The sequence below is a fragment of the Salarias fasciatus genome, chromosome 1, assembly GCF_902148845.1.
Source record: "Salarias fasciatus chromosome 1, fSalaFa1.1, whole genome shotgun sequence".
NCBI classification, from domain to species: domain Eukaryota; kingdom Metazoa; phylum Chordata; class Actinopteri; order Blenniiformes; family Blenniidae; genus Salarias; species Salarias fasciatus.
The window spans coordinates 32,371,431-32,396,944 of record NC_043745.1 but is presented as its reverse complement, the minus strand read 5'-3'; the positions used below and the strand labels follow the sequence as shown (position 1 = coordinate 32,396,944).

General features: G+C 42.5%; 1 protein-coding gene across 1 annotated transcript; it reads right to left on the bottom strand.

The window, feature by feature from the left end:
* Positions 1-1,048: 1,048 nt before the first annotated feature.
* On the bottom strand, positions 1,049-19,018 carry LOC115393933 (para-nitrobenzyl esterase). Its single transcript, XM_030099048.1, has 10 exons — positions 18,918-19,018; positions 10,201-10,471; positions 7,225-7,645; positions 5,593-5,700; positions 4,704-4,900; positions 3,773-3,972; positions 3,634-3,692; positions 2,663-2,830; positions 1,962-2,189; positions 1,049-1,825 (listed from the first exon to the last, which is right to left on the bottom strand). Exons 2-10 carry the CDS (start codon positions 10,462-10,464, stop codon positions 1,683-1,685), a joined length of 1,788 nt encoding a protein of 595 aa, XP_029954908.1. The 5' UTR covers positions 10,465-10,471; positions 18,918-19,018; the 3' UTR covers positions 1,049-1,682.
* Positions 19,019-25,514: the final 6,496 nt, after the last annotated feature.

Here is a 25,514-nt window from a genome sequence, read left to right as displayed (position 1 = left end):
CCACGGGCACACGCCTCAGTCCCTGGTGCCCGGGTTCACTACCGGTGTAACCGTGCCGCCGTCTTGCCGCCTCACCGCTCCTACCGGCTCGCCACTCGTGAGCCGCCGCTCCGCCTCGGATCCAAGCGTCAGTGCTGCTGCGCGCTCTCTCAGTGCTGCTGCGCGCTCTCTCAGTGCTGCTGCGCGCTCTCTCAGTGCTGCTGCGCGCTCTCTCCACTCTCCATCCTAATAAGTGGCTTTTTGGTTTAGTGTAATCTTGAAAATATTAATTTTCCCCCCTTTTCTAAACATTTTCCCCTATGTCTCAAGTTCGATTCAGGTAATGTATAAAAAAATAAATAAAACCTGAAAAATGCCATCAGCAGAGTGAGCGCAGAGATACACACTGTCTCCCCCTCTTTCTGGGCTCTCCTCTCGTGACATCTGCTGGAAAGCTCCCGGTAGCGCAGCGATGGAGGCAGCAGCACACCGTCACTGTTTTACGACTTGGCAAGTAGAAAAGAATAGAATAGAAATACTCCTTTCTTCCCTCAGGGAAATTCTCGTAGCACAGCTCTACACAGAAAAGGAAGACAGAATAAACAGCACCAAAGACAAAATACCAATATGACAGAATACATTTAAATAAGTAATATTGACTGTGAATACATACCGGACCAAGTGGTGACTGGTAAAAGAGATAAACAGAACAAACACTGTTCACGAGGAGGAGTGAAAGAGCCTGATGGTTACAGAAATAAAGCATCTCCTGTTGTTGACCAGGTGGTGAGAGACATTGTTCAGGATGAACCTCAGTGTGGACCGGATCCTGCTCTCTGAGACCACCAGCACAGACTTCACCCCCCACCATGCCACTGGACTTTCTGATGAGGTTTTTGATCCACAAATATTTGTATTCCTTGAAAAAGTCCACACACAGGGGACACACAAACCCCGTTCCTCTTCAGCTCCAGCGCCAACTCCTTGGTTTGAGCTGCAGCTGGTTCAACTCACACCAAGTGACAAAGTCATCATCACATTTTTAAAGAAAGTCTGCAACATGTGATGGATCAAACGCAAATTTATTTCTCTTTTAAAGTTCAACATATAAAACACAACACCCGAGTTAAAATCATCAACAATATATTGCAAAGCCAACAAAATATGAAAAACTGGAATTGGTTCAACATGAAGACGTGTGTAAATAAACACTTGGTGATTTTATTGGCAGAGCTGCTTTTCAAACAGTGGAATAAGTCCGATAGCTTACGGTTATGCAGGAGGCCAGTTTGGCTTAACTCAGCAACTATGACTTCAAATACAGGAGTGAGAGCTTATGTTCACAGAAAAGTGCAAATATTTGGCAGGGAAAAGTCAAAGGTTGAGTCAGTGCAAACAGCAGATCTGGACAAGGAAACATCATGTGACACATCAGCTCCACAGGTTAAACACATTCAGCTCGTGTGTTTTCTGATCACATATCAAACATCCCCTGAAGCAAGTAAAGTAATCCCTTAAAAAAATCTTCACACAACTCAAATTAAGGCTTTTAAATACAGTTCCCATACCAATCACTCTGGTCAGCATGATCCCATTTTCACATGCAGCCACATACTTCCCTTCTAAATTACAAACACCAGAACTTTCCTTTCATTCCAATGTCGTTTGTTGCTTCCTGACCTTTACCTATTCAAGCTGCCAGATCAGTTCATCCACCCGTACTCAGACAGGCCATTCTTCTTCCACAGATCGCATCGAGCAGGTGAGTAGCTCTGGACCACTGTCAAGTTGTGTGACAGGAGAGCAGTGGCTTCTGGGAATTCCCGCCACGCGGCATCCATTTTACCTGTAAGATGGTCAGAAACTTTCAAAGCCTGAATGAAAGACCTGAATCACTGACGAGAGTGAAACAGTACAGATTTGAATTAGTTCTTCGATGTTTGTATTGATTGGATTCTAAAGTTTGCGAACACCATCCTCACCTGTTTTCACGAAGCTGAGGAGGTTCCGTTTGTAGAGATCCCAGAAACTCTGATCCTCGGTGGACAAAGTTTTACCCAGAAGAGGCTGCAGACCCCCGAAGAACGTCACAGCATCCAGGCAGTGGAAGGAGAAGCGACTGGGAAACGTCAGCAAGTCGCTGGTGGCATTGACGGGTCCTGATGGCGTGTGCGTCACGACGTAGCGATAGACTGGACTACTGAGAGCCGCTGGGGGAAGAAAAAGTATTGTAATAGACAAAGATTGACACAGCAGACACTGCTATATTGCAACATTGACTCGGCCACAAAACAGATCAGATCAGATCACTTGTAGGCAAAAAAACAAAAATCAAAATTGAGTCAATTTTGCCTGCAGAGTGAACGGAGGCTTAGTTACTACAACTTTGTTGCTTATTGCTGAAACTGACTGAAAATAGACTAAAACTATCCCAGATAAAAATGACTAAAATGCAGCTAAAACTGAGAAGCATTTTCGTCCAAAACACTGCTACCTGAGTCTTGATGAACACCAAGAAAGTGGACCACATAGATGCAGTTCTCAGGTCTTTGCACTGGACTTGCAGTTTATGTTTTTATTTTGGAATAAATAAATAAATAAATAAATAAATAAATAAATAAATTCTGTTTTTGATTGAACATGTCTATGCACCCTTGTCATCATCTGAACTGCCCTCATTTACCTGCTGCCCTTTGGGCCACGTCGCTGAGTGGACAGCTGACCCTGAGGTCAGAGGTCATAGTGGTGTATGCCCTCTCGGGGCAGCGGTCTTTGGTGGGGCAAGGATCCGAGGTCGGGTACAAGCGCAGTGCTTCAGCGGGCAGCGTCTCATTGAAGGTTGAAAGTTTCTCTGAGAGGAGGCGGGACAAAGACGAGAATCGGTGACAAACACAGGAAAACGCAGCATGTAGAACATTGGCAGCAAACAGACGCAATTAAAATAGGCACTGTTGAGGGAAACAAAGTAACAAAAAGGTACAGAGACTACTAATACGGAGTAATAATTGATCCTTATCGAGATGCCAGTATGTGTATTATCCACATCGGAGAAGAGGGACTGAAATGTAATTGTGGCCCAAAAGAGTTTACATTCACGTTGTGCATGATCGCTGTTATTTCTGAAAACAAATCAAAGCAGTAAGAGAAGGACATGTCCTGCATGTTTGTATGTACTGCAAATCACTGCAATACTCAACAGTCCGAGCAATAAATCAGATTTTGTTCGTACAGCACTCAGACGAAAAGAGCTTCAAAGCATTTAAAACATAAAAACCTAAAAAAGGAAGCCTGTCCCTCGAAACCATCTGACCATATACAATACAGTAAAGCGCACACAACACTACACTGACAGCACTCGCATACGTGCACTCACACACGCAGCTGACAGTAGGCTGACATGGCATGGCACTGAAAATCATTGAGAACGCCACCATTGGGGCCGTCCACACTGGGAGAAGTCAAAAGACCTGGTTATCTTATGAATGTTTGTATGTACTACAAATCACATCGTCATTACAATACTCAACAGCCCGACTGATAACCTGCGTTTCAGGATTTACAAAAGAAGCTCCTCCACTTTTTAAACTGAAATCAACTACTGCTTTTTGGTAACTTGCACAGCAGCGTCCTGAACATCCACACAGCAGCTGGTACCTGTTACAAACCAGCGGTAGTCGTCCCAGGTCCATGAAGAGATGTTTTCAGCTGGAGGACTGGGGAGGAAACAGAAGTGAGTGAAGCCTGAGCTCAGCGTCTGTCAACCTTGAAGCACCTGAAACAGGACGCCTCTCACCTGAAGTCCGTCTCCTGCTGAGTCGACCCGATGAGGAACGGCACGTCGCTGTGACTCAGCTTCTTCTCCCACACCTCAAAGGGCGGCGCTTCCAGGAGGTAGCCGTCCACCGCCACCACCGGGCCGACGAAGAGCCCTTTAGTGGGAAGATCTAGTAAATCATCCGTCCCCCAGTAGGGGTACTCTTTCCACGGGATGGCCTGAGAAGAAGAAACGCAGGAATATGGGCCACCTCAGCAGGATGTTCGGAAAGGAACATTTTTTTTTCACAAATGCAAATTTTTTTTAACAACCATGCAAAACCTTAACTCCACATTCACAAGTTTGCAATTTTCCACAGATTCTTCTTGCGGGATGGCAAAACCTCATTTACAAACACAAGCTTCAAAATTATGTGCAAACATTCATTTACAGATGCAAAATACTTATAGCCTAATAATGAGACCGTACGGGAACGCTGCCGTTTGTCGACACCCACACACTAACATGATTTTCGGCCATCGTGAGCAACAGCCTGAAACATTTACTGACATTTAAAATAACAGTGCTGTGATGCGTGATAACTGCAGCACTGATTATTCAGCCTCTCAGTCACAAACGTGGAATTAAAGCTTCTTAAAGCATTCCTTTTCTCTTCAGAGAATGGTCCGTCTGACATATTGGGACCAAGTTTCTGTATTCAGGTACACGACAAATGCATTCAAGATGTTTCATTTCTTTACTTTCACAGTGAAATTACACACATTTCTGTCCTCTGATGGTGAAATGTCACATTCAGCTGTCAAATTGACAAAAAAAAAAAAAAGCAGCTTGTCTTCACTGACTGAAGATGAGTAACAACATCAGTATTTTATGAAATCTTCAAACATTCAGGGAGTTTAACCACTGGAGTTCAGTTAAAGACCTGCTGTGTCCTAATGTTCGGTCCTACCTGCAGGACCTTTTGGACAGACAGCCGTCGGAGGCAGGCGGCGTCTTTGCAGCCCGTCTTGGTCAGAAACACTTTGTTGATTTTCTCGACTTCCTCCAGCGTTCCTTTCTGGACGGACGAGCCGCTCATGTCCACCGCCGCATGGAAAAGACCTTTGGCCAGCGGCGAGGTCATCAGAGTCCACACAGACGTCCCACCTTCGCCACACAAAGCAGAAGACATTTGAAAGAGCAGCTTTAACCAGGAGTTCAGGTTACCAATCAGATGTCTTGGTTTCCAAGTTCTGCTGCAATTCTCGACTTCGATGAAAAATCACTGGGAAAAACTGAGGATCCCTTTAGTTTAAAAACACTTCTTGCAACAACTGTGGGAAAAAAAAATCAGTTTGCAAATTAATCAGTGTTTAAGTTGGGATTTCACTTTGATCATTTCTGATTAACTTGTAGTTCTTTTTTTTTGTCCCTTTAAAGTCATCATTGTCTCTTAGTTGTGTTTTGCATGTCTTTTAAGACCGTATTTGGATGCTATCACAGTAAACTTTGGGATTTTTGCCATCTTCTTCCTCCTCTTTTGGTTAATCTTTGATGATTTTTGTGATTGCATCTTTTTCTTTTAGTTTGTTGTCTTTTTGTGATACTTTTTGTGGTGTTTTTTTTCATGTTTACTATAATTTCAAGGCTGGATTGTGTGGCGTTAGACCTTCATTAGTCTTTAGGGATCTGTGTCTCTGCCTCATAAGGCTTTTCAGTTTCTGCTCAATATGCATAGTCACTGTCCTCAAATATCAGAAAGCAACAACACCACTGAGCTAAGAAGAACATACACTTTTTTTCAGGGAAATGATTATTCAGCACAGACAAAACTTCAAGCAGTTTCAGTGGATTCATACCAGAGCTGTGTCCAACTATGGTGACTTTCTCAGGATCTCCTCCGAACGCTTGAATGTTCTTCTGCACCCACTGCAGAGCAGCGATCTGGTCCAGGAAGCCATAATTCCCTGAGGAGGAGGAGAAGGAGAAGGAGGAAGCAGGGAAGGATTGATGAGTGACGACAGCCTGCTTTGATGTGTCCTTGTTTCCGCCGTCCCATTTTCTTCATCAGAAACAAAAGTGGCTCTTCTGCAGTGGCTTTTCTGGCAGCCAAAACTAAATTTAACTCGTCTCCAGCTGAGGGAGCGAGGAAATGGGGCAGGGAATTAGGAGTACTCATAATTAGAAAGTGTGAGGAGTGCACGGGGAGGGGGACTCATCCATCCATCCATCGTGTCATGTAATGTCTAAACATTCACTGGGTCATTTCACATCAAGGCCACACTAGTCTGGTTTCCATGATGCAACAGAAATCACACTGCAAACATTCCTGCAGAACTCCATTCATCCAGATGGCATGAGCATTCATTAAGTATTCACATCTTAATGGAAAGGTATGGACGTTTTCACAATTCAGTTCCAACACGAGCACAGCGTAAACACCATAAATATGAAAGTTCTGCTTAAATGGTAAACAGCTTGGCAGGAAATATCCAACATATCCATTATGACCTCTCACAGCGCACTGATGAAAGCTGCTAAAAGCTTCCACTACTTCTTGATTTTCAGGGTCCAGATTAGTTTTTCTTAACTTTCCTCTATTCAAACTGTGGCGTTTTTTTAATCACTTTCTTGCTGTAAATGCTGCAATATTTCACCTGTGCACAAACAATACCAATCCACGCAGAAAATCAAGCCTATACATCACTACAGTTTATAGGGTTTACATTTTTACTGCACAGCTGCAAAAGATTAGAATTCATACATAATCCACCTGTTTCCCATAATACTATTTTTGCCGTATTTATTTTGAAAACACCGGAGGAACTATGGTTGCAAAATTACAATAATAACCACTGAAATGTTGCTGTCAATCATCTATACATAGTCCATAAATAATTTCTAGAAAAAGACACGTACAAATGAAGATTGTTGAACTTTAGCTCAGCAGTCTGGTTTGAGGACACAAGGAAAATCTTCAATGAAGGAGAGATAGAGCAACAAACATTTACAGTGTTGAATAACATCAAGTTCTGTTCAACAGCCCTGTCCTCACTGTGGTGACAGTCTCTGCCATCAGGTGAGGTGCAGAGCTGATCTGAAAAGGGGGATTATTTCTGCTAGGAGGAGATACTGGATGCAGACTGAACAGCAGCATGAGACAGGGGGATCAGAACTGTTACCAGCTACAAACAAACCCCCCGCCCACCCTCCGCAGTCCACCCCTCCATCCTGATCAGCTGAACACTGCATGAGGCAGCCTGATACTGGATGGAGATGGTGAAACATCAGGAAGGCTACTGGTTCAGACGGGGTCACAGGACTGCTTGGAAAACCCAGTGCACACTTAAGAGTTTCTCTTCCTTTATCTATTTCTGTAATGGCGAAAACACTCGCCTGACCTTTCATTTTAAGGGATGAAAACCAGAAACGGACAACCTCACAGACACATGCGAACGACTTCTTTTAAGTTGGGATTTGGTGTTTCATACCCGACGTGTTCCTTGGAGACCCTTCCCTCAGCACCTCCAGAGCCAGGAAGCCAAAGGCGTTGAGTCTGTAGTTGAAGCTCACGTAGACCACTCCCGTGTCGGCGGCCAGCTCCTCGGTGGGCGAGTAGCCCGGCGTGTTTCCGCTGAGCATGTGCAGGTAGCCCCCGTGGATCCACACCACGACGGGCAGCCGGGCGCCGGGCTGCAGCGTGGGCGTCCACACGTTGATGAAGAGGCAGTCCTCTTGGCCCATCAGCCGCCCCGTGCTGGACAGCGGCCGCACCTGAGCGCACATGCTGCGGAAACGCCCCGCGTCTCTGACCTCGCCGCTGCACGCCGGGGGGGCCGGCGGGGCCCAGCGCAGGGCGCCCACTGGAGGTGCCGCATAGGGGATGCCTTTAAAGGAGTACGCTCCATTTTTCTACAGGAAACAAAAGAACTTATGATCAGGAAAGATTGTTTCTACACTTTTTCACTGGGTTTTAATGCTCTGAACAGATTTACATCTCAGCTTTGTTTTAAAATTCATTCTACTCTTTCAGTCTGTCATACCTATATTTCATTGTTTTCTGTTAAGCTAAATATGAACCATCTTTAACTTTTCATCCTAAAACAGACTTGTCGCTGCTGACTGATCTCGCTGTTTAGAGTAAATAGACTCATATAAAACATCTGTCAGGAGATATTTGTGTTTGAAGCTCTGCTTTGTGAGTGTTTCTGCAGGAGAAGCTCAAACATCTGAGCTGTGAGGTTAAAAACTGGACCTCTGGAGGAATGTGTGGATGTTTATGTGAACTTCGTCTCGGGCTGGGGGGGGGGGGGGGGTCCTGCAGCTTGTGCTCTGCAGCCGCAGGCAGATCCCCAGCTTTTCTGCAGCAGTGCTCCACAGCTTCACAAAGTATGCATGAATGAACACTGTCAGTCAATTTTTTAAATCAATCGAATAAATATACAAATAAACAAATAAATAAATACATGAATGAATGCTTTGTCAACCAAAATAGAATGTCAAATAATGAAAGGGCTAATGGTAAAAGTGTTTAAATGACTAGAACAGCTACAACAGCTAAAACAATAATAAAAGTAACAATCATGAATTAAATGTTTTTACATTAAATGAAAGAAAAATAAACAACAGTTTTGGTAAATATGGCAATATACACGTTTATAGGCTCCGTTATGATTGCTTGTGTATGTAATTCCCTTTTTTTTTGAGTCACCTGTTACCATTTTATCTTAAAATAATGGACTGAATTAATGTAGTGAGGTTGAGAGCAGCCACTCCAAAATCTAATGATCCCATTTCAAAATAAAGTCTTCTGGGACTCAAACTACTCTTAAAAAATCAAATGAGATTTTAACATGAGACCGACATGAATTTCCCTAAAACATTTGTTTTAGAAACAGAGTAATTTAATAACTTTAGTTAATCGAGATTAAGTGGATTATAATGAAACAACGTGATTACCGAACAATTAACTTGAATATCTTTGAAAATCCTCCTCATGTGTTTGGAGATTAACAGTAAACGGCTGCTAAAAGCAGAAGCCCAGAAATGTCCACAAAATGTCCTCCACATTTAGGCCCTGTTTAAATGACATTTCACATGAAAACGTGTCGTTTTCACGTTTTCGTTTCAGAAAAGTTTCACATTTACAGTGTTACGTCTGCGGTCATCTAGTGTGAGCTCCTAGGAGGAGGCAGGTGATTTACGGTGCACTGCTAACGGCGCCAGGAGTCAGACATTCAGAGGGGCAGGCCAGCGCTTTGCTGCTTACAACCGCTGATCACATGTAACTGTAAATAAAACATTTATTTCTTTGAAAATGCTTTGGTGTGGCTGTCTGAAGAGCTTAGAAGGGCATTTCACGCTGCGTTCCAGTAGCTCCTCGGCTGCACACAGCAACAGCACAACCGCCGGCAACAGTGTAGTTCATATGTTGGGCCACTAGTAGGAGCTGTTGTTTGCTTGCTGTCATAAAACCAAACATGTATGCAGACAGCTATGCGCTATAAAAATTAAGGATGGCGAGTGCACAGACATTCGTATGGACAGTTAAAGGTGCTGTAGGCAGGATTCCGCATCTCCGCCATCTTGCTTAGGGTTACCTAAGTAAGATGGCAATTTGACCCATCTAAGATGGCGATTTGAAACCCAGCACAGCCAATCCTGTCCCGTTTTCTCTGACATCACGCCCTTACGCAAGTTAAGCCCCTCCCACAAGTACGTGCGACGAACGCCCCTCGACCAATCACAGTTAGAGCCTCAGGGGCTCTTCTGATTGGTCAAAGATACCTGGAGCTGTTGAGATTCCTTTTCAGCTCAGAACAGAGACAGATGGAAACGCTGCGCCCTCATGATAGTGCAATTATGCTACACTCCTAAAGGATTATCAATCGATACTTGAACATTTAATCCAAAGAAAACACAGAAAAATAAGCATTGACTAGCAGCATCCTGCCTACAGCACCTTTAACCAAGTAAGATTGTTATTACAGGTGACTATCAACTAGAAAATTACCAAGTTTCAGGAGAATGTGGACTGGGAGTCATGACACTGGAGGAAAACATTGCTGTTCATCTGTTACCACATGTGCAGAAGAATTAGTTACATGAGTAGAAGCAGAATTTCAGAAAAGTTGTATTTTCCGTCTTTTGCTCTGACAGGGGCTGGTTTTGAAAAGTTGCATTTCAGTGGCTCTGAACACTGTTGTTGTATGAACAGACACCCACAATGCAAAGAAAGTTTAGTGTTTTCACTTGAAAATGTTTCTGTGTAAATAAAATATCAATACATTACTCCTCAGGGAGGATAAAATAGTTACACAAATTTCCCTCTGGAATTAAAAAAGCATTTCTATTCTCTTCTGTTCACACAGAGCCTGAGGGGGAAAACAAAAACACTGTGTGGTAACTGGCAGCTTGTTTCTTCTTTAACATGACCAATATTTTTGACAGCATAAGTCTGAACTCACGTGTCTCCCTCTGAAGTCGCCACAGTCAGTCGACACCTGGGCGAATTCAGGCGGCAGCGTCTGGGCCACGTAGCCCAAGTAGGTGGCCAGAGCGAGCAGGGCGACCACGGCCAGGCAGATGAGGAAGATGCAGCGCCGGGACAGCACCATGAGGGGGCTGATGTACTGCCTGTGACGGACGTACTGGACCTCCTCCTCGCCCTCCTCCTGAACCAGGTAGCGGTACTCCGTCCTCTCTGGGACCTCATAGGCGTCCTCGTTCATCTTCACTCTGGAACAGGGAGTCACATTCATTTCACTTCAGGGGCCACATACAGTTTGTGTGGTATTTTGGGAAGTTGTACTGGAGCCTCTTGCAGACCAGTTTTAGACCCCACACGCCTTATGTTTCACACCTCTGGAACAACCCGATGGGACCTTCAGATCCTCAGAAAGCTAAAGTTTAACACTTGTCTCAGCTAAATGGAGTCTCACTCCTCCAGTACAGAGAAGCCAAGTTTCGAATCCCATCACTGTTGGAGACAATCGTGTTTATACGTGGGGTGCCGTAGAGCTTCACTCCTCTGTTGGGGACGCACTGATGGAAATATTCCTCTGAGGAATATTAAATCTAACATGATCAGGGGTCATGGAACCTGAGAAGGCCAATATTATTCTCGCTCTATATTAATGATATGCCACTTGCATGCAAAAACACTCATATACAACTATATGCAGACGATGCTGTAATATTAACATCAGCTAAATCAGTTCAAGAGATTGCCCAAATTCTTACAACAGAACTAACCCACATCTACGACTGGCTCAAGAAATTGTGTCTCAGTCTGAATATCAAAAAAACTGTCTGCATGTATTTTTCTAAGACACCAAAGGTCATAACGCACTCCGGTATTTTCCCAGGAGGAGAGGAACTCGAACTTGTAAACGAGTTCAAGTACCTAGGAGTCACTCTGGACTCTACCCTTTCCTTCAAGAGTCATGTAAACGAGATTTTGAAAACAATGAAATTCAATATTGTGAATTGTAAAGCAATCAGGTCATCAACAACTACAGAGGCAGCCAGAGTTTTTATGCATGCAATGTTTTTTTCTCGTTTTGAATATGGGTTCACTAACTGGTCATTTACTACCATAACTGTGCTCGGTCAGGTGGAGTCGCGTGCCACAGAATCGTTCAAGCGTAAACCCGGCTTTAGATAGCAAGTGCGATATTGATTAGCTTTTCATTGTGAACTGAAAGTTAAGTTTTGATCAGCTAATGCATGTGACTGTTTCTTCTGTGGCTCCTTTTTCCTCCTCTCACACGCACCGCGCGCGCACACCCGCGCGCATGCGGCTTCGGTCTCATTAGACACCACACGGGACCCGGCTGGAGCCGCGCCCTCATGCGTGTGACAGTCGGAGCTACACGGTGTTTCTCTCTGCTTTATTAATATCCAACCCGCGACATTTTCCACGAAGAACATAACGGTGTGTTTCCACCGGATGCGACGCAAGTTTATCGCGCAATGAGATTACATATGAAGTCAATGTAATTACGCGATTGTCGCTCAATCTGGAGCAGCGAGCGTTTCCAGCGAAAATTCGCTCGCTGCTTTCCGCTCGTGTTGAAATAATTGAACTTTTCAAGCGAATTCGCTCGTTGACGCACCAGGAAAGCCTATCAGCTTCCTCCTGATAGCCCTGGAGGAGGAGGGCTTGGAATGACGCGATGCCGCGGTGAGGGCTTTTTGCATATTCTTTCCAGCGATAAAACTCGAGCATCTAGCGCGGCGCACTTTTATTTGTCGCGCGAGTGATTTCGCGTTCACCACTTCTGGTGGAAGCACAGTGTAAAGCGTCCGTCGAATACGCGGATACGTCCATGGCCATTCCCGCGTGTCGCCCGCCCGACTCACGGGAGGAAGGGTCAGGCGGAAAGCTCGTGCTCTCGATCGCCTCTCACTGCATGCACGCACGCACGCACGCACACACACACAGTTTGCATGCTTTGAATCTGTTCAGATCTGTTATTAGAAGTAGACAATTTTAATAAATGCCCATTACCTGAACTGGACGATTCAGAGTGTTTGTTTTGGTTGTGTTCTGTGACCATGTTGATGGTTGTAGCAGCTCAGTGCTCCATCTTACGCTTCTCTGATAATTTAACAGTTGTTTATCCAAAGATTAACAACCAGCTTTCCATTTTGAGACTGAACGTTGGTAATGGTCCTCTTCAAGGCGTTTCCCCCCCGGAATTATTGGTTAAATAAACCACAAGTTCATTGAATGCATAATTCACAACTTCTTTCAGCTCACTTTCTGTAATTTACCCTTTTCCAGTAATTGGTCATTTGTGGCATTATTGATTATTTAATAACACCTGGTTAATCAGTGATTTGATGGTTAAATCACTCTGTGATCCACTCATGCCTAAATAGCTGATTATTTGACATTAACAAATAAATAACCATTTACTCTGATTAATAATAATTAATATTGGGTTAAATTACTTTGTGCTCACTTTAAACATTTTAAACATTTTATTACGCCGTAATTGATTGTTATTGGTGATTCATTGTTAATGACCTGCAATTATTAACTGGTAAGTAACAATTTACTCAAATTAATAAGTTACTAAATTACTTGAAGTAATCAATTACTCCCGGTAATCAATACTAACAATATAATACAAATTAAAAACCCTAAACCCTACACCTCTTATGTCCATAATGGGCTCTATGCACAACTCAACCACTTCCTGAACTTCAGGAGGCTCCTTGTTTCCTGTCTTTCATGATAGAATGAGCTGATTAATGCAGGTGTGTCTGTTGTTGTTACAGAGGTCAGGGATTTTTTTTTTCTTTTTCTGCATAGTGTGTTCCCTCCAAGTACCCCCTTAAAAACACGATTGAAGGAAAAGTTGCTGCTCTGAAGTTGTGAAGCTGCATAAAGAGTCACTCTGGCTTTTCTTCGTCACTTCTCAACACAGTGTGATGAATTCAATGTAACGACTGAAAAAGACATTTTTTCATTCTGTCTAGTTGCTAAAGTGTCTCTTTCTTTGGAGGATTTGAACAAAGAGTCTCAACAGTAACCATTTACAATCTAATCTGCAACGCCCACTCATTTATTGATCTATATCTGTACATTGTAGAGATCAATGTAGGTATTGGAGAGCTTTGGTGTGCACAGGTCAGATAATGATAACATTATGCTTATTCACTGTTTGTGTTTTTACCAACCAATGTAACATCTTGAAGCCCTCTGAGGCAACTGTTGTTGTGATACTGGGCTATACAAAAATAAATTGATTGATGGATTGATTGATTGATAATGCTTTTTTTTTCCCATTTGCAAGTTTTAAAATTTGCTCCTACTGGTCAATCAATCAGTGTTTAGACTAACTTTGACTTTCTTGCTAAACAGGAACATTACTCAATAATTACTGTGTGCTTCGAAAGTGGGTTGAAAACAGGAATTCCTCTTTCAGTCACATGGCTATCTACTGGTCAATTTCTGCACTGCTAAAGGACAACAGGCCTGAACGACATGTGAAGTCGGACGGTGACATTACTAGGCAGGATGAAGAAAAAAAACGTCCTGGTCAGCTATAAAAAGCAGGCTCTTCAGAGGACTTAATGCTACACTGGACTGCCACAAACCACAATTCCAGAGAGAATTGTTGTCTTTAGGAGGTCATTCGAGGACAAGAATATCACGTCCGATGCGTGCAAATTGCTCTGTTTGCAGACAACATGAGAAATCTAAGACATTTCTCTGCATCGGTACTTTCTCTTGTTTTTGTTTGATGTGAATTTTGCGTCTGTGTTTTGTATCCCTGCAGAACAAGCTTCCTCCGGCGAGACAATGAGGACATCCTTGAACTGTGGAAATGCTCACTGAACTTCAAGTTGTTGTTTGGCAGCCTGACAAGCAATCTGAATTGTGGGATGTTATTTCCAGAGGTGCTGAACTCCACTGAACACTGTCGCAGTCGCCCCGATTGTCCAGCTGGACACAATCTGTCAGAAAAACATGCGGCAGTCACAAAAGAAGCGCCAGTCATCAGCTTGTGGCTTGAGAGCTGCACAACTTGTCTTCTTCTAAATCAGCATCAATTGAAAATATCAACATTTAAACAACATTTCAGTCCTTCTTGACAGAAATGTTCAGTTTCCTTGATGATGTTTCAAAGTATCAGACAGATTTTGAGGAGAAAAAATGCATCTTGGTGTGAAACGATGGGATGTTTTTGTGGAAAAAAGAGGAACTAACAAAAAACTTTGTGGCCCCTATTGAGCAAACGTGTAAATAGATGAAAATCATGTAATCTCATGAGATGTGTTGACTTTTGAGAGGAGCACTACAGTAATACTTATTAAAAATTTTGAAGAGAAAGTGCACTTACTTCATCTCTGCATATTATTTTGCCCCTGATAGTTTCCTAAATGTGATTTATTTTAGTTCTACCTCACTATAATGTTTCAAAACTGGCAAAAATAGTGTGCTGTGTAGGCCTACAGTCAGCTGGGATCGGCTGCCCAGAGTTTATTATATAAACAGTTTTGCTGCTTTTTTTTTGTAATCATGCGGGAGGGGAAAAGGTGTCTCAAACACATACGTGTGAGCACACACGCACCTGTTGTAACTGTAAAAACAGTTTATCACTATAGATATGTCAGCAATAGTATTACAGTCAATGGCAATGACCCTGACTGTGATCCATTCTGAAACCTCCTGACTTCAAAAAATAGTCGTAATTTGATCTAAAACTCATTTTGGAAAGACTTTCCTTTATGAAATCAAACTAGAAGCCTCAGTATTCGATCATTACCTTGGCTGAACACAGAGGTCAAGTCTCTGCTGGATGCCAGAGATGCGACGTTCCGGTTTGGTGAGGCAGCAGCTCTCAGAGAGGCCAGAGAACAGCTGACCAGAGGCATCAAGAGGGCCAAGGCCACATGTGCTCAGAGAATCCAGGGGTATTTCTCTACCAATGACCTCCGGAGAATGAGGAAGGACATTAAATGCATCACAGACTACACCGGCAGAGCTGCTCGGTGTCCAAGAGAAACTTCACTTCCTGATGAACTTTACAGCTTCTCTGGCCAGGTTCGAGGACTCAATGACCTCTGCCAGCAAACAGACTCACTCCACCACCAGAGGAGGAACCCCACAGGGTGATAACTGCTGAGGCGGAGCGGTACTTGAGAGAGATTAACCCCCACAAAGCAGCCAGAACTGACAACATCCCAGGCCGGGCCCTAAGAGACTGTGCTTCTCGGTTGTCTGTGGTGTTAACGAACATTTACGGCATCTCTCTGTCCCAGACTGCATGAAAACATCCACCATACAGCCTGTCCCTCACAGCTCCACACTGACATGCCTGAATGGCCGTCAGCCTGTGGCCCAAAACCCCGATAGTCACCAAAAGACTTGAGAGGCCCGTCTCTTAAACTGTGCGCTGAGCCCCCTACTGTTCACCCTGCTGACATACGAGCCGTCGCATCGTGATGTTTGCGGACGACGGAGCAGTTGTGGGATGCATCAGCAACACACATGAGTCCAAATACAGAGAGGAGGTGGAACATCTGGAGCGCTGGTGCACAGACAACAACCTCTCCTTCGACGTGAGGAAGACGAGAGAAGGCTCTGCACAGGGAGGTGAAGGCTGCACAGCGGATCGTCTGGAGCAGCCTCCCCGCCGTCACGGACATCTACAAGTTAAGTTGTAGAAAGAGGGTCGACTGCATCACGAAGGACCCCACCCACCCTGATCACGCACATTTTTCCCCTCTTCCCTCTGGTAGAAGGCTGAAGAGCATACAGAGGAGAACACCAGCTTCTTTCCAACAGCTGTGAGGCTGCTGAGCTCTGGGACTACTCTGTGAGCTGCTCCGACAGGAAAGACAGACACTTCATGTGCAACAGCGAAGAGGAGAATCATGGAACAAATGACCCTCACCTAATGACATCACTGTGGCTGATCTTTGGCACGACAAAACCTTTAGAACTCCACTTACTCGGCTGCTGATTTCTACTTTGCTGTGTAATGTGTATAGATTAGGATAGCGTTGTAAATAATATTTTATTAATGTTATCTTTATTCTCTATGTTTAACACCTTGTTTGTTTTTCTACATACTTTTTATGGCGGATACTTTGACCTAGGGCTGGGCGATATGGCAAAAAAAATGATCACGATTTTTTTTTCCATATCATTCAATCTCGATTAAAATCACAATATGCTATATTGTTTTTAAAACAGTTTTAAAGCATCTGCACTGAAAACTAGAACTATAGAATAGTTTAACATTTTATTAACAAACCAAGCAAATAGCAATGCAAATTAAATAATATAAACATAGAAAAATATATGAACAATCTCACCTAACAGTGCAGTAAATGGGAAAAAAAATCTAGCACCAAGACAATAAAATCTTGCGATGCACCGTTTTTTCAGTAAAAGAGAAGAACTGAATGATTGTTAGTTAAAGTGTGACAGTTTCCAGCCCTGAGGATTTTTGTTGCTATAAAAGATTAAAAAACTAAAGAAACCCTCTGGGGATAATGAAGGTGCTTTAGAATGTAAACATTATTTTCAAGTTATGATGCTAAATATGCTGCTGCCATCATTAATGCTTGCATCAAATATACAAAATTTAAATAATCTAGATTGGACAGATTAGATTTAAAATGTAACGGTGCAAAACTACAATAATATAAAAAAAAATAGACAAAATTAATCATTTTTCTCCTCTTACAATGTTGCTCGTACGGTGCAGTGGCCTAAAAAGACAGCACTGGCTACGTTTACGTGCAGTCAATATTCGTGTTAAGATAAATATTCTGGTTTCTGAAACATTTGGAATAACCCCAGGGAGATCCTCATCCAGACCACGGCCACAGGCGACGCCATGACTGCAATTGCCCTTCATGCCACTAGGTGCGCTGTTTGCATGTTCAACCTTATTTTACACAGACACCACAGAAGAAGACCGGCGCTGCAGCCGCTGCAGGCTTTCTGCATGTTGTTAGAAACAGAGCGTTAGCGGCAAGAAGCGGTGATATGTTCAATGATGCGATGCACCGTCATTTTCAGTAAAAGAGAAGAACTGAACGCTCGTTAGTTGAACTGTATCACCAGTAGTTCCTGGACTCAAAAGACCAGATTCTTTGCGGATCGGTGAGCGAGCAGCGGTGAGCGAGCAGCGGTGCGGGTGGAGCAGCCTGTCCTGTCAGCAGCAGCCTCATCTTCAGAGGATAACGCCGAGGCATGGCTGACTTCATCTGCTTCGCTGCTCCACGTTCAGCTTCATCTCTGTTTATTTCTCAGACAACTTGCAGGCAGAAGTTGAGCAGGAAAAAGTCGACTGTGTCACGCACATTTCTGCCATGTCTGATCGAGTAAATGTGCTCACGGCTGATCACCGTGATCGACTGGAAATTAATCGCGATCACCAATCACGATCATATAATCGCCCAGGCCTACTTTGACCTCAGTTACTAGTTTAATTCTTTTCTTAGATAAGAATGACAAATAACTCTCCTCTGAACTTTGATATCTTTATTTTAAGAGAATTACAAAACTGCCTCGTCTTCAAGATTTTCTGATGAAACCACTTCTAAACAGCCAAAATTACACAACAAGATATTTTTTAATGAGGGGGCCTGAAAAAGGGCATTTTTTTTTTCAAACATTAATTTTTACTAATGGGAAGTTACTGGAATACAAAATGGTGTTTGCAAGAAACAATAATACAATTACTTATTTTATTTTTTCATGCTGCAATATTTGGCCGATACTGTAGTAAGTTCATATATGACTGAAGAAGCATTAAAAAAACAGAATGCTATAAATGTAATAGAAGCACGTAGTACAATAATACATTGATAGAGCCAAGTGATGCAGTGGTTAGTGCAGATGAATGAATGCATGGACAAATAGAGCTACATTTCTTGGAAGTAATATCTTTTAGCAGAATATTGCAGTTTTCTTATGACAAATTAAAACTCTCATAGTTCTCATATTCATTCACTGAGGATATTCACTATAGAACACTGTCCACCTCCCAATTATGACTGTAAAGACAATATATCTGTTATTGGCAAGTGATTACATTGATGGTTGTTATAGGGTTGTCAGAAATAACTACAGTGGAAGTCTATGATGCAAATCATAGATAACAGTTTCAATACTCAAAAACTAAGGATAAAATAAAGGAAAAGTTGTCTTAGTGAATGTACCTCACATGTATGTAAATGTCCTTATCTGTGCTTCAGAATGTAGTACTACACGAAGTACAGATACACATTACTTGGCATTATTTGTGATAATTTTGTCAAGTTTTTTTTTCCTGTGTAACAGTTCATCAAAGCAGATGTCAGAAATGTGATGGAGAATAATTTCTGTCTCAGAAGAAAACTTTATAATAAACATCATTCTGTTTAAAGAAGAAATCAACTTTGGTGTTAAACTTATGCGCGTTTACTTTTTCGGACAGATATTTATTGTTCAAAAAACTGAAGAAATTACGGCACAAGTACAGTTAAGTTGCGTTCCGTAGTATTTTGAGAGTAGTCAGAAGGAAAAGACGAAGTGGGAGAGTTATTTGCTGACTTTCTGCCAGTTTCCTTTCACTCGTTTCCTCGCCGCGAACTTCCCCCGATTGTCTCTTTCAAAACAAACTTTGCAAAAACCTGCAAAAGAAGCCAAAGCGGCGGATAAACAACTCACCGTTCCCGTTATAAATCCCAAACCGAACCGAGCAGGAATAAATAAAGTCAACACGCAGGAGAAAGTGGACGCGCCTCCCAGTGTCCCAAACTTTGTTTATGGACGCTCTACGTCATTGCGTCACTTCCTCTTAGGTACCACTGACCATAGATATATATGTCATAGACCATAGACACATACGCTTAGAGTGCTGGCTGTGGATGGACGTGCCTCAGCGCCGCCATCTTGTGAAGGTGGTTGGAGAAGCAGTACTCCACCTAAAAGTAGAATTATTAACTGAATTTTCCAGCAATTTACAAACGATTTGATTTGTCAAAAACGTTACCTATGCAACCATGAGACAGGATGCATGAATGTTTTAAAAATACCAGTTTTACCATCCAAATACATTATGACTGGAAATGATCCTGTGGAAACACTTTGCACTGGTAATACACACATTAAGAATAATATTGAGTGAGTTGGTGGTGAAATAGTGAAATAAACCCAGACAGGAAAGATTAAATCCCCCCCAATCTGCATCAGTGCTCTTTCCGTAATCTCAGCTTCAGCTTCATATATAGCTACTGTATTAATCCCCAGAGGGAAAATTCTTTTGCCCGTTACATAGGCACATCATTTCAGACTATGCCTCCTAAGGGAATCATAATTATGAATTGAGGAACCAAAAAAAAAAAAAAAGCAGACCTGCACACACATAAAGCAATGACATGAGACAATTGCTTTAGTTCAGCCCCGTCACAGCATTCACGCATGTCAGTGGACCCACCACTGTCCATCAGCAGAAGGAGGAGGATATGTTTGATAGGTGAGGGGTGTACTGTTTGATCTCAGTCCTCCATCTATTACACAGTTATCTATAGCTTTCTAGTAAAATAACTAACTTGAGACAGAGACAGTTCCTGATTTCTTTTAATTCTATTTATGTCTGTGTAATAAACAGCCCGCCGAATATATGCCACAAATTGATCGATTTGTTCACTTTTATGTGATTCCTCTGTAGACTTGGTACACTGTAAAAGATCGCCTCCGCAAAGAGGTTTCAGCTCCACTCTGTAGCACCAGTGAATGCAGCATCTATGTATGTTTGTGATATCCAATTTAACACAATTTTTTTTTTTTAATGAAAGTAGTTTTTGTTCTTTAAAGCGACACTAAGGAACTTTTCAACCTTAATAAAACATTTTAATATCTTTTGTGATGATACATCGACTTACAACTAGTTGAATGACCCCTCTGTCACGGGCTGAGGGCGTCAGTATTGACTTGGACTCAGCAGCTGTGAGGAGGGTGGTAGGAACCCTGCACACTGAAAAACTCCAAATGTGCAGACTGCTTTACGGCATGCGTCACATCATGATATAACATTGTTTAGCCACCATTAGATTCATTACCTTGTCATTATCCATCCTTCTCACAGCCACTGGAAACAAATGTAGGCGAGTTCAGTCCGACAGCATGCCACCGGGAGCAGCATTTTACGACGCCACGCGCTAGTCCTCATGGGAACTGTGGTGTTCGTTCAGGCAAAACACTACCACTTTTGTCCACTGGCGCCGCCAAAATCAACGAAAACTGAAAGTTCCTTAGTGTTGCTTTAAATGTTGCTGTTCCTTTATTAGGCCATAAGGGGGAGTTACTGTCTAAGAAAGTGCAATGTTTGAATGTCCACAGACAGCAATGAAGGGACGACGTAGGCAAGAGGCTACACTATGCCCCACACACACTGTGGTCTCAGTGTATCTCAGTCTTTACCCGGCAAGCTATCATTGACTGGTAGCATTCCCACGCAAATGCAATATGAAATGTAGGGGGTTACTGTGAGAAAATCTGATGTCTGATTCTGAGCTGGAGAAAAACGGAGGAGGATCTGTCACAGAGAAGAGTGCCGTAGTGCCGCTGCAGTTGGGGAAACCACTTTGCATGTGGCATGATAATCACTCAGTCAACCTTTTCAGTGACTACATTGTTGTGTTTCAAGAACCCAAAGGCACGCGGTAGAGGGTTGATAATTGCCATGTTGTGTCAGGCAACATGGTTGGAGAACCTAAATGCAGATCAGGTTCAACTCAGGATAATGTTAAATCGGGTGGTTAACTTCTAATGCAAGAAAACATGAAGGAAACATGACAAAGCACACTGAGTGAGCCAGCAGCTGAGATTCAATTCAATTCAGTTCAGTTCGGCTTTATTTGTATAGCATCAAACACAACACCGTCATTTCTACCCACTTTTACAGAGAAAGGTCAACAGTTCAACATGAGAAAGCAAAAGCAAATGTGGAAAAGAAAAAATCCCTTTTAAAAAGAACAAACCTTTGTAGAGCCAGACTCAGAGGTGGTGGCTTTCTGTTTTCCCGGTTGGGGTGAGGGAACGAGAGAAAAGTAGAAGACAGACAGACTGATTTTCTTAATCAGCAAAGCGCTGCTCCACTCGCTGCAGATGGATTGCATCAGGAGGATTCAGACCACCAACTTCAGGGATCCTGAAGGGACACTGAGGTAGGTAGATAGATAGATAGATAGATAGATAGATAGATAGATAGATAGATAGATAGATAGATAGATAGAGAGAGAGAAATTGAGAGAGAGAGAGAAAGAGAGGGAGAGAGTTCCTAGAGACATTCAGTGTGGTTACATGGGCGTTTTTAATTCAGAATTGGTTTATTCCGTATTAAGCAATTCAAAATGTTAACACGGGAAAAACGATGAATTAAATCCTCTCTAACGCTGCTGGCTGTGAATGTTCTAATTGGACGAGGGCGGCCATGACGTACTGACGTCTCCCGGAATGAAACAGCATTTTTCTCTTCTTTCTTTCTCAATTAACTTTGATGCAACAGCTTTGAAAATGCCCGCATTGTTCTGCTCCTGTCCATCTGCATCTTTTCATTATATCCGTCTCTGTTGAACAGCGGGCTGTGGGCCGCCATCTTTGAATATTGTGTCATCACGGCAGAGCATGCGCAATACGACCGGAGTAAAGTCGCAGCTAATTTACATATAATTCTGCTCCCAAAGGAAAATAAACAGGCTGATATATATATAGATTCAAACTTAATTCCAAACAAAGTTTTCAGGCATATACATGGTCATTTTAGAGCAAAATTCGGCTTTATTCGGATTTAAAAAGGAATAAAAAGTCCAATGTAAATTCAAAACTGGGCCCTGAGGTCAAAAAGGTTGAGAAGCCCTGATGTAGACAAGCAGCAGTTGAATGAGGACATTCGGGTAATCATGTCGTCACCGGTCAAATCAGGTTTCAAATCATTTCTTCCAACTCTCATTTGAGCATGTAAATGGTACATTTTGTGTCATCTATCCTATATTGCTTATGTAATTGGATGCTCTTTTTGTCTTTCCTTCTCTTTGATTGTTTGTTTTGATTCTTACATGCTCGAAATAAAGATTCAAAAACCAAAATTTTGAAAGTGTAGTATGCATCCTCAGAGAGTGAATTTGACATTGCTGTCCTCAAGATGTATTTTTGATCAGCAAAACGCACAGAAACTGAATTTCTTTTTAGTTTTCTTTATTACATATAATACGTACATTATGAATTTGTGTATTCCAGTTTTGTCTATTACTGTTTGCTGCAAAGCGGCTGTGGAAGATTCCGGAAATAAAGTTGTTTTTATTGAATGAGTCTGACAGAGAAGTTCAGAGGCGATGGGGAACTAAACAATAATTTAGTGTTACTTTAAAACAGAAGTTGTTTCGCCCGCGTCCGCTGGGATCAGGTGTTCTCTTGCAGTGTTTTCACGTCTCATTTAACCGCAGAGAAAAACAGCCTCATCTGCCTCATTGCTCACTTATCTACCTTTCAGTCTGTTATTCGCCACAGTCAATGAAGAGCATCCACAATAAGCTTGGAGACCTTGGATGTGGCTCTGTGACCACCAAGGTAACAGAAACCACATTAGTGGAATCGATGCAGATCAATGTTGAGGACGGCCCGAGCGGTCCCGCTTAAATGCTTTCTCTAATAGTTTGATCAGGGAAATAGACCGAGAGCCCCCGAGGGCCAGGTTTGGGCGCTGTCAGCCATTTTCAGCATCGATCCAACACGAAGAGACGCAGGAACGACTTTGAATATCAAGCACGGAGGGAATAATTAATTTGGCCTCATTGATTTGGTGTCAATTTAACCACCAACAGTCCAACTGCAATGAAGCCATTTGTTTGCTGTTTACGAGTCACCTGTAACTACTGGAGAAATAAAGTGGTGATCAGGTGGATTTATTTTCACTCTTTGTTTCTTTGTGTTTGTTTTGAATCAGCACTTTGGAAGTGCTGGGTCTTTTGTTTGTTTGCTTGTTTGTTTGTGGGGTTTATTTGTCCAAATGTTATTGATTTCAAAGTTTGCTTCCCACAAGAATAGAAAATATTCATCTCACAAATACACACACTAAAAACACCAAAATTCACTCACTCATTCCCAGGAACAAAGAAAATACAGTTCATGAAGTGGTTACACACGAAGTTTCCCGTCCCACCCAACCCAGAGGGTTACATGTACCAGAACATAACTTTATTATGAAATAATCAGCCAACAAATGGACAAATAATAATAATGTTCATAGAAAGAAAAAAGCCACAAAAAAAAAACAAATAACAAAAAACAAAAGAGAGGTAGAAAAAAAAGCAGGGAGTCTTTATCTTGCTATAGAACATTAATGATAACGATCAAGGTGGATTCCCAACATTTCACCAAAAGCTTTAGAGAGAATTTCTCAAAAGTCAAACAGATTTGGACCAAAGCCAAGAACACGTGCGTCGAGGCTGCTGGCTGGCCTCTACATCGAGGGCATCGGGGGTCTGCGTTTGGATCAATACTTGCCAATTCAGCACGAGTTAAGTAACTTCTGTGCTCTAATGAAGTTGCATTTATCCATGTTTTGCCAACGTTGAGAATGCATGTATCAAAATTTATACAGTCTGATTGGCCATCAGCTAAAATGACTCCAAGATGAGAGTCTCAAGGCTTTTTAAAAAAAAATTCAAGAGAGTGATTTGATGTTGAAAATGAATTCAGGAATCTGAGATGTCATTCCTTTTCAAAACAGGTTCAGTTCAAGAATATAACCAAAACTGAATAAGCTGGTTTTGTTAGGAAATTAATCAAATGTCCTCTATATAAAACTCTTCAAAACTCTTCAACTCTTCAGGTACTTAAAAAAAAAAACAGTCCTTCTATAGCTTCTGTAGAAATAGCTGATGAGAATGAGCTTAGAAAGACATGGACTGATCAAACATAACCCTGAGATTTCTCAGGCAGGGTAAGTAAGTAAGGTACTTTATTGGTGATTATACAGTGACTGTACAATGAAATTTGTTCTCTGCATTTAACCCATCCATCGATACCACTGAAGCATTCCGTAGGAGCAGTGGGCAGCTGCGGGGAGCGCCCGGGGAACAGGATATGTCGGTTCCTCTGTCAGGGTTTGACAGAGGAACTGACAGAACCAAGAAGGCTTCTAATCTGGGGGATCTTATTGCCAGGTGCAAATATCAAAATGTTTGCTTTGCTTGAATTTATCTGCAGGTAGTTTGAAGAGAGCCAGTCTTTGATGTATGACACTCAGATTCAAGCCGATCAATCAGTACAGAGTGATCGACAGTGTTAAATCCAGAACACAAGTCCAGCAGGACCAGGACTGCGTAGTGACCGGAGTCTGCAGGCATCATATCATCACTGTAAACTCTCAAAAGAGCAGTTTCAGAGGAGTGATTTTTTTGAAACCCTGATTGATATTAGTCATATAGATTGTGCCGCTCCACAATCAGCCACCACTCTTTGCAATTTTCAACATGAAGGGAGGTTTTGAAATGGGCCTGTAGTTTTTAGTTCAATTCAATCCAGCTTTATTTATATAGCACCAATTACGACACAGTCATTTCTATCTTTTTTAGCCTCAAACTTTAAAAGATATGTTCATACCTTCCTTTGCATGATGTCAAATCATTTATAACAAGTTTGAACAGCCATTTTCTGACTCTTCTGAACACTGTGGCACCAACTAAAAAAACTTTAGGGACACACAAAAAACCATTTTTTATGGATAAATGCTGCCCTCTGTAGCTTTAGGATATGCTGCAGGAAAGCTGAACATCTATAAAAAATCACTAAACTACAAATTGGCACTCAGAGAGCGCAGACCTCCGCCACAGCTCAAATCAGTCACCAACAACCATAAGAACACCATATATAATCACACAACATTGTGATCGGGGGTGTGATCGGAGCAGAGCGCTGCGGCGTGCGGTGCCTCTCTCTGTTGCCCTGTCGCCCTCTCTCCCTGTGTGTGTGTGTGTGTTTATCTGAAAAGGAAAACTGAAAAGCAACATAATTTATGTTATTTTACTTAATTTTAATTTGAAAATTGACCAGATTCTCTCGTATTTTCCGTTCCCGACTTCCTGTCTGGTGCGATCTGCTCTGTCCAGCTTTACAACTGGCGGTGCACGGCGCGCACGGCTCGCGGAGAAAATAGAGAGGAGCGGAGCGGCCGCGGTCCACGGCACGAACTGCTGCGCACGCGGCGCTGTCCCACACCTCTTGTATGAACCATCAGATAGGTTAACAGGGGCGCCGATC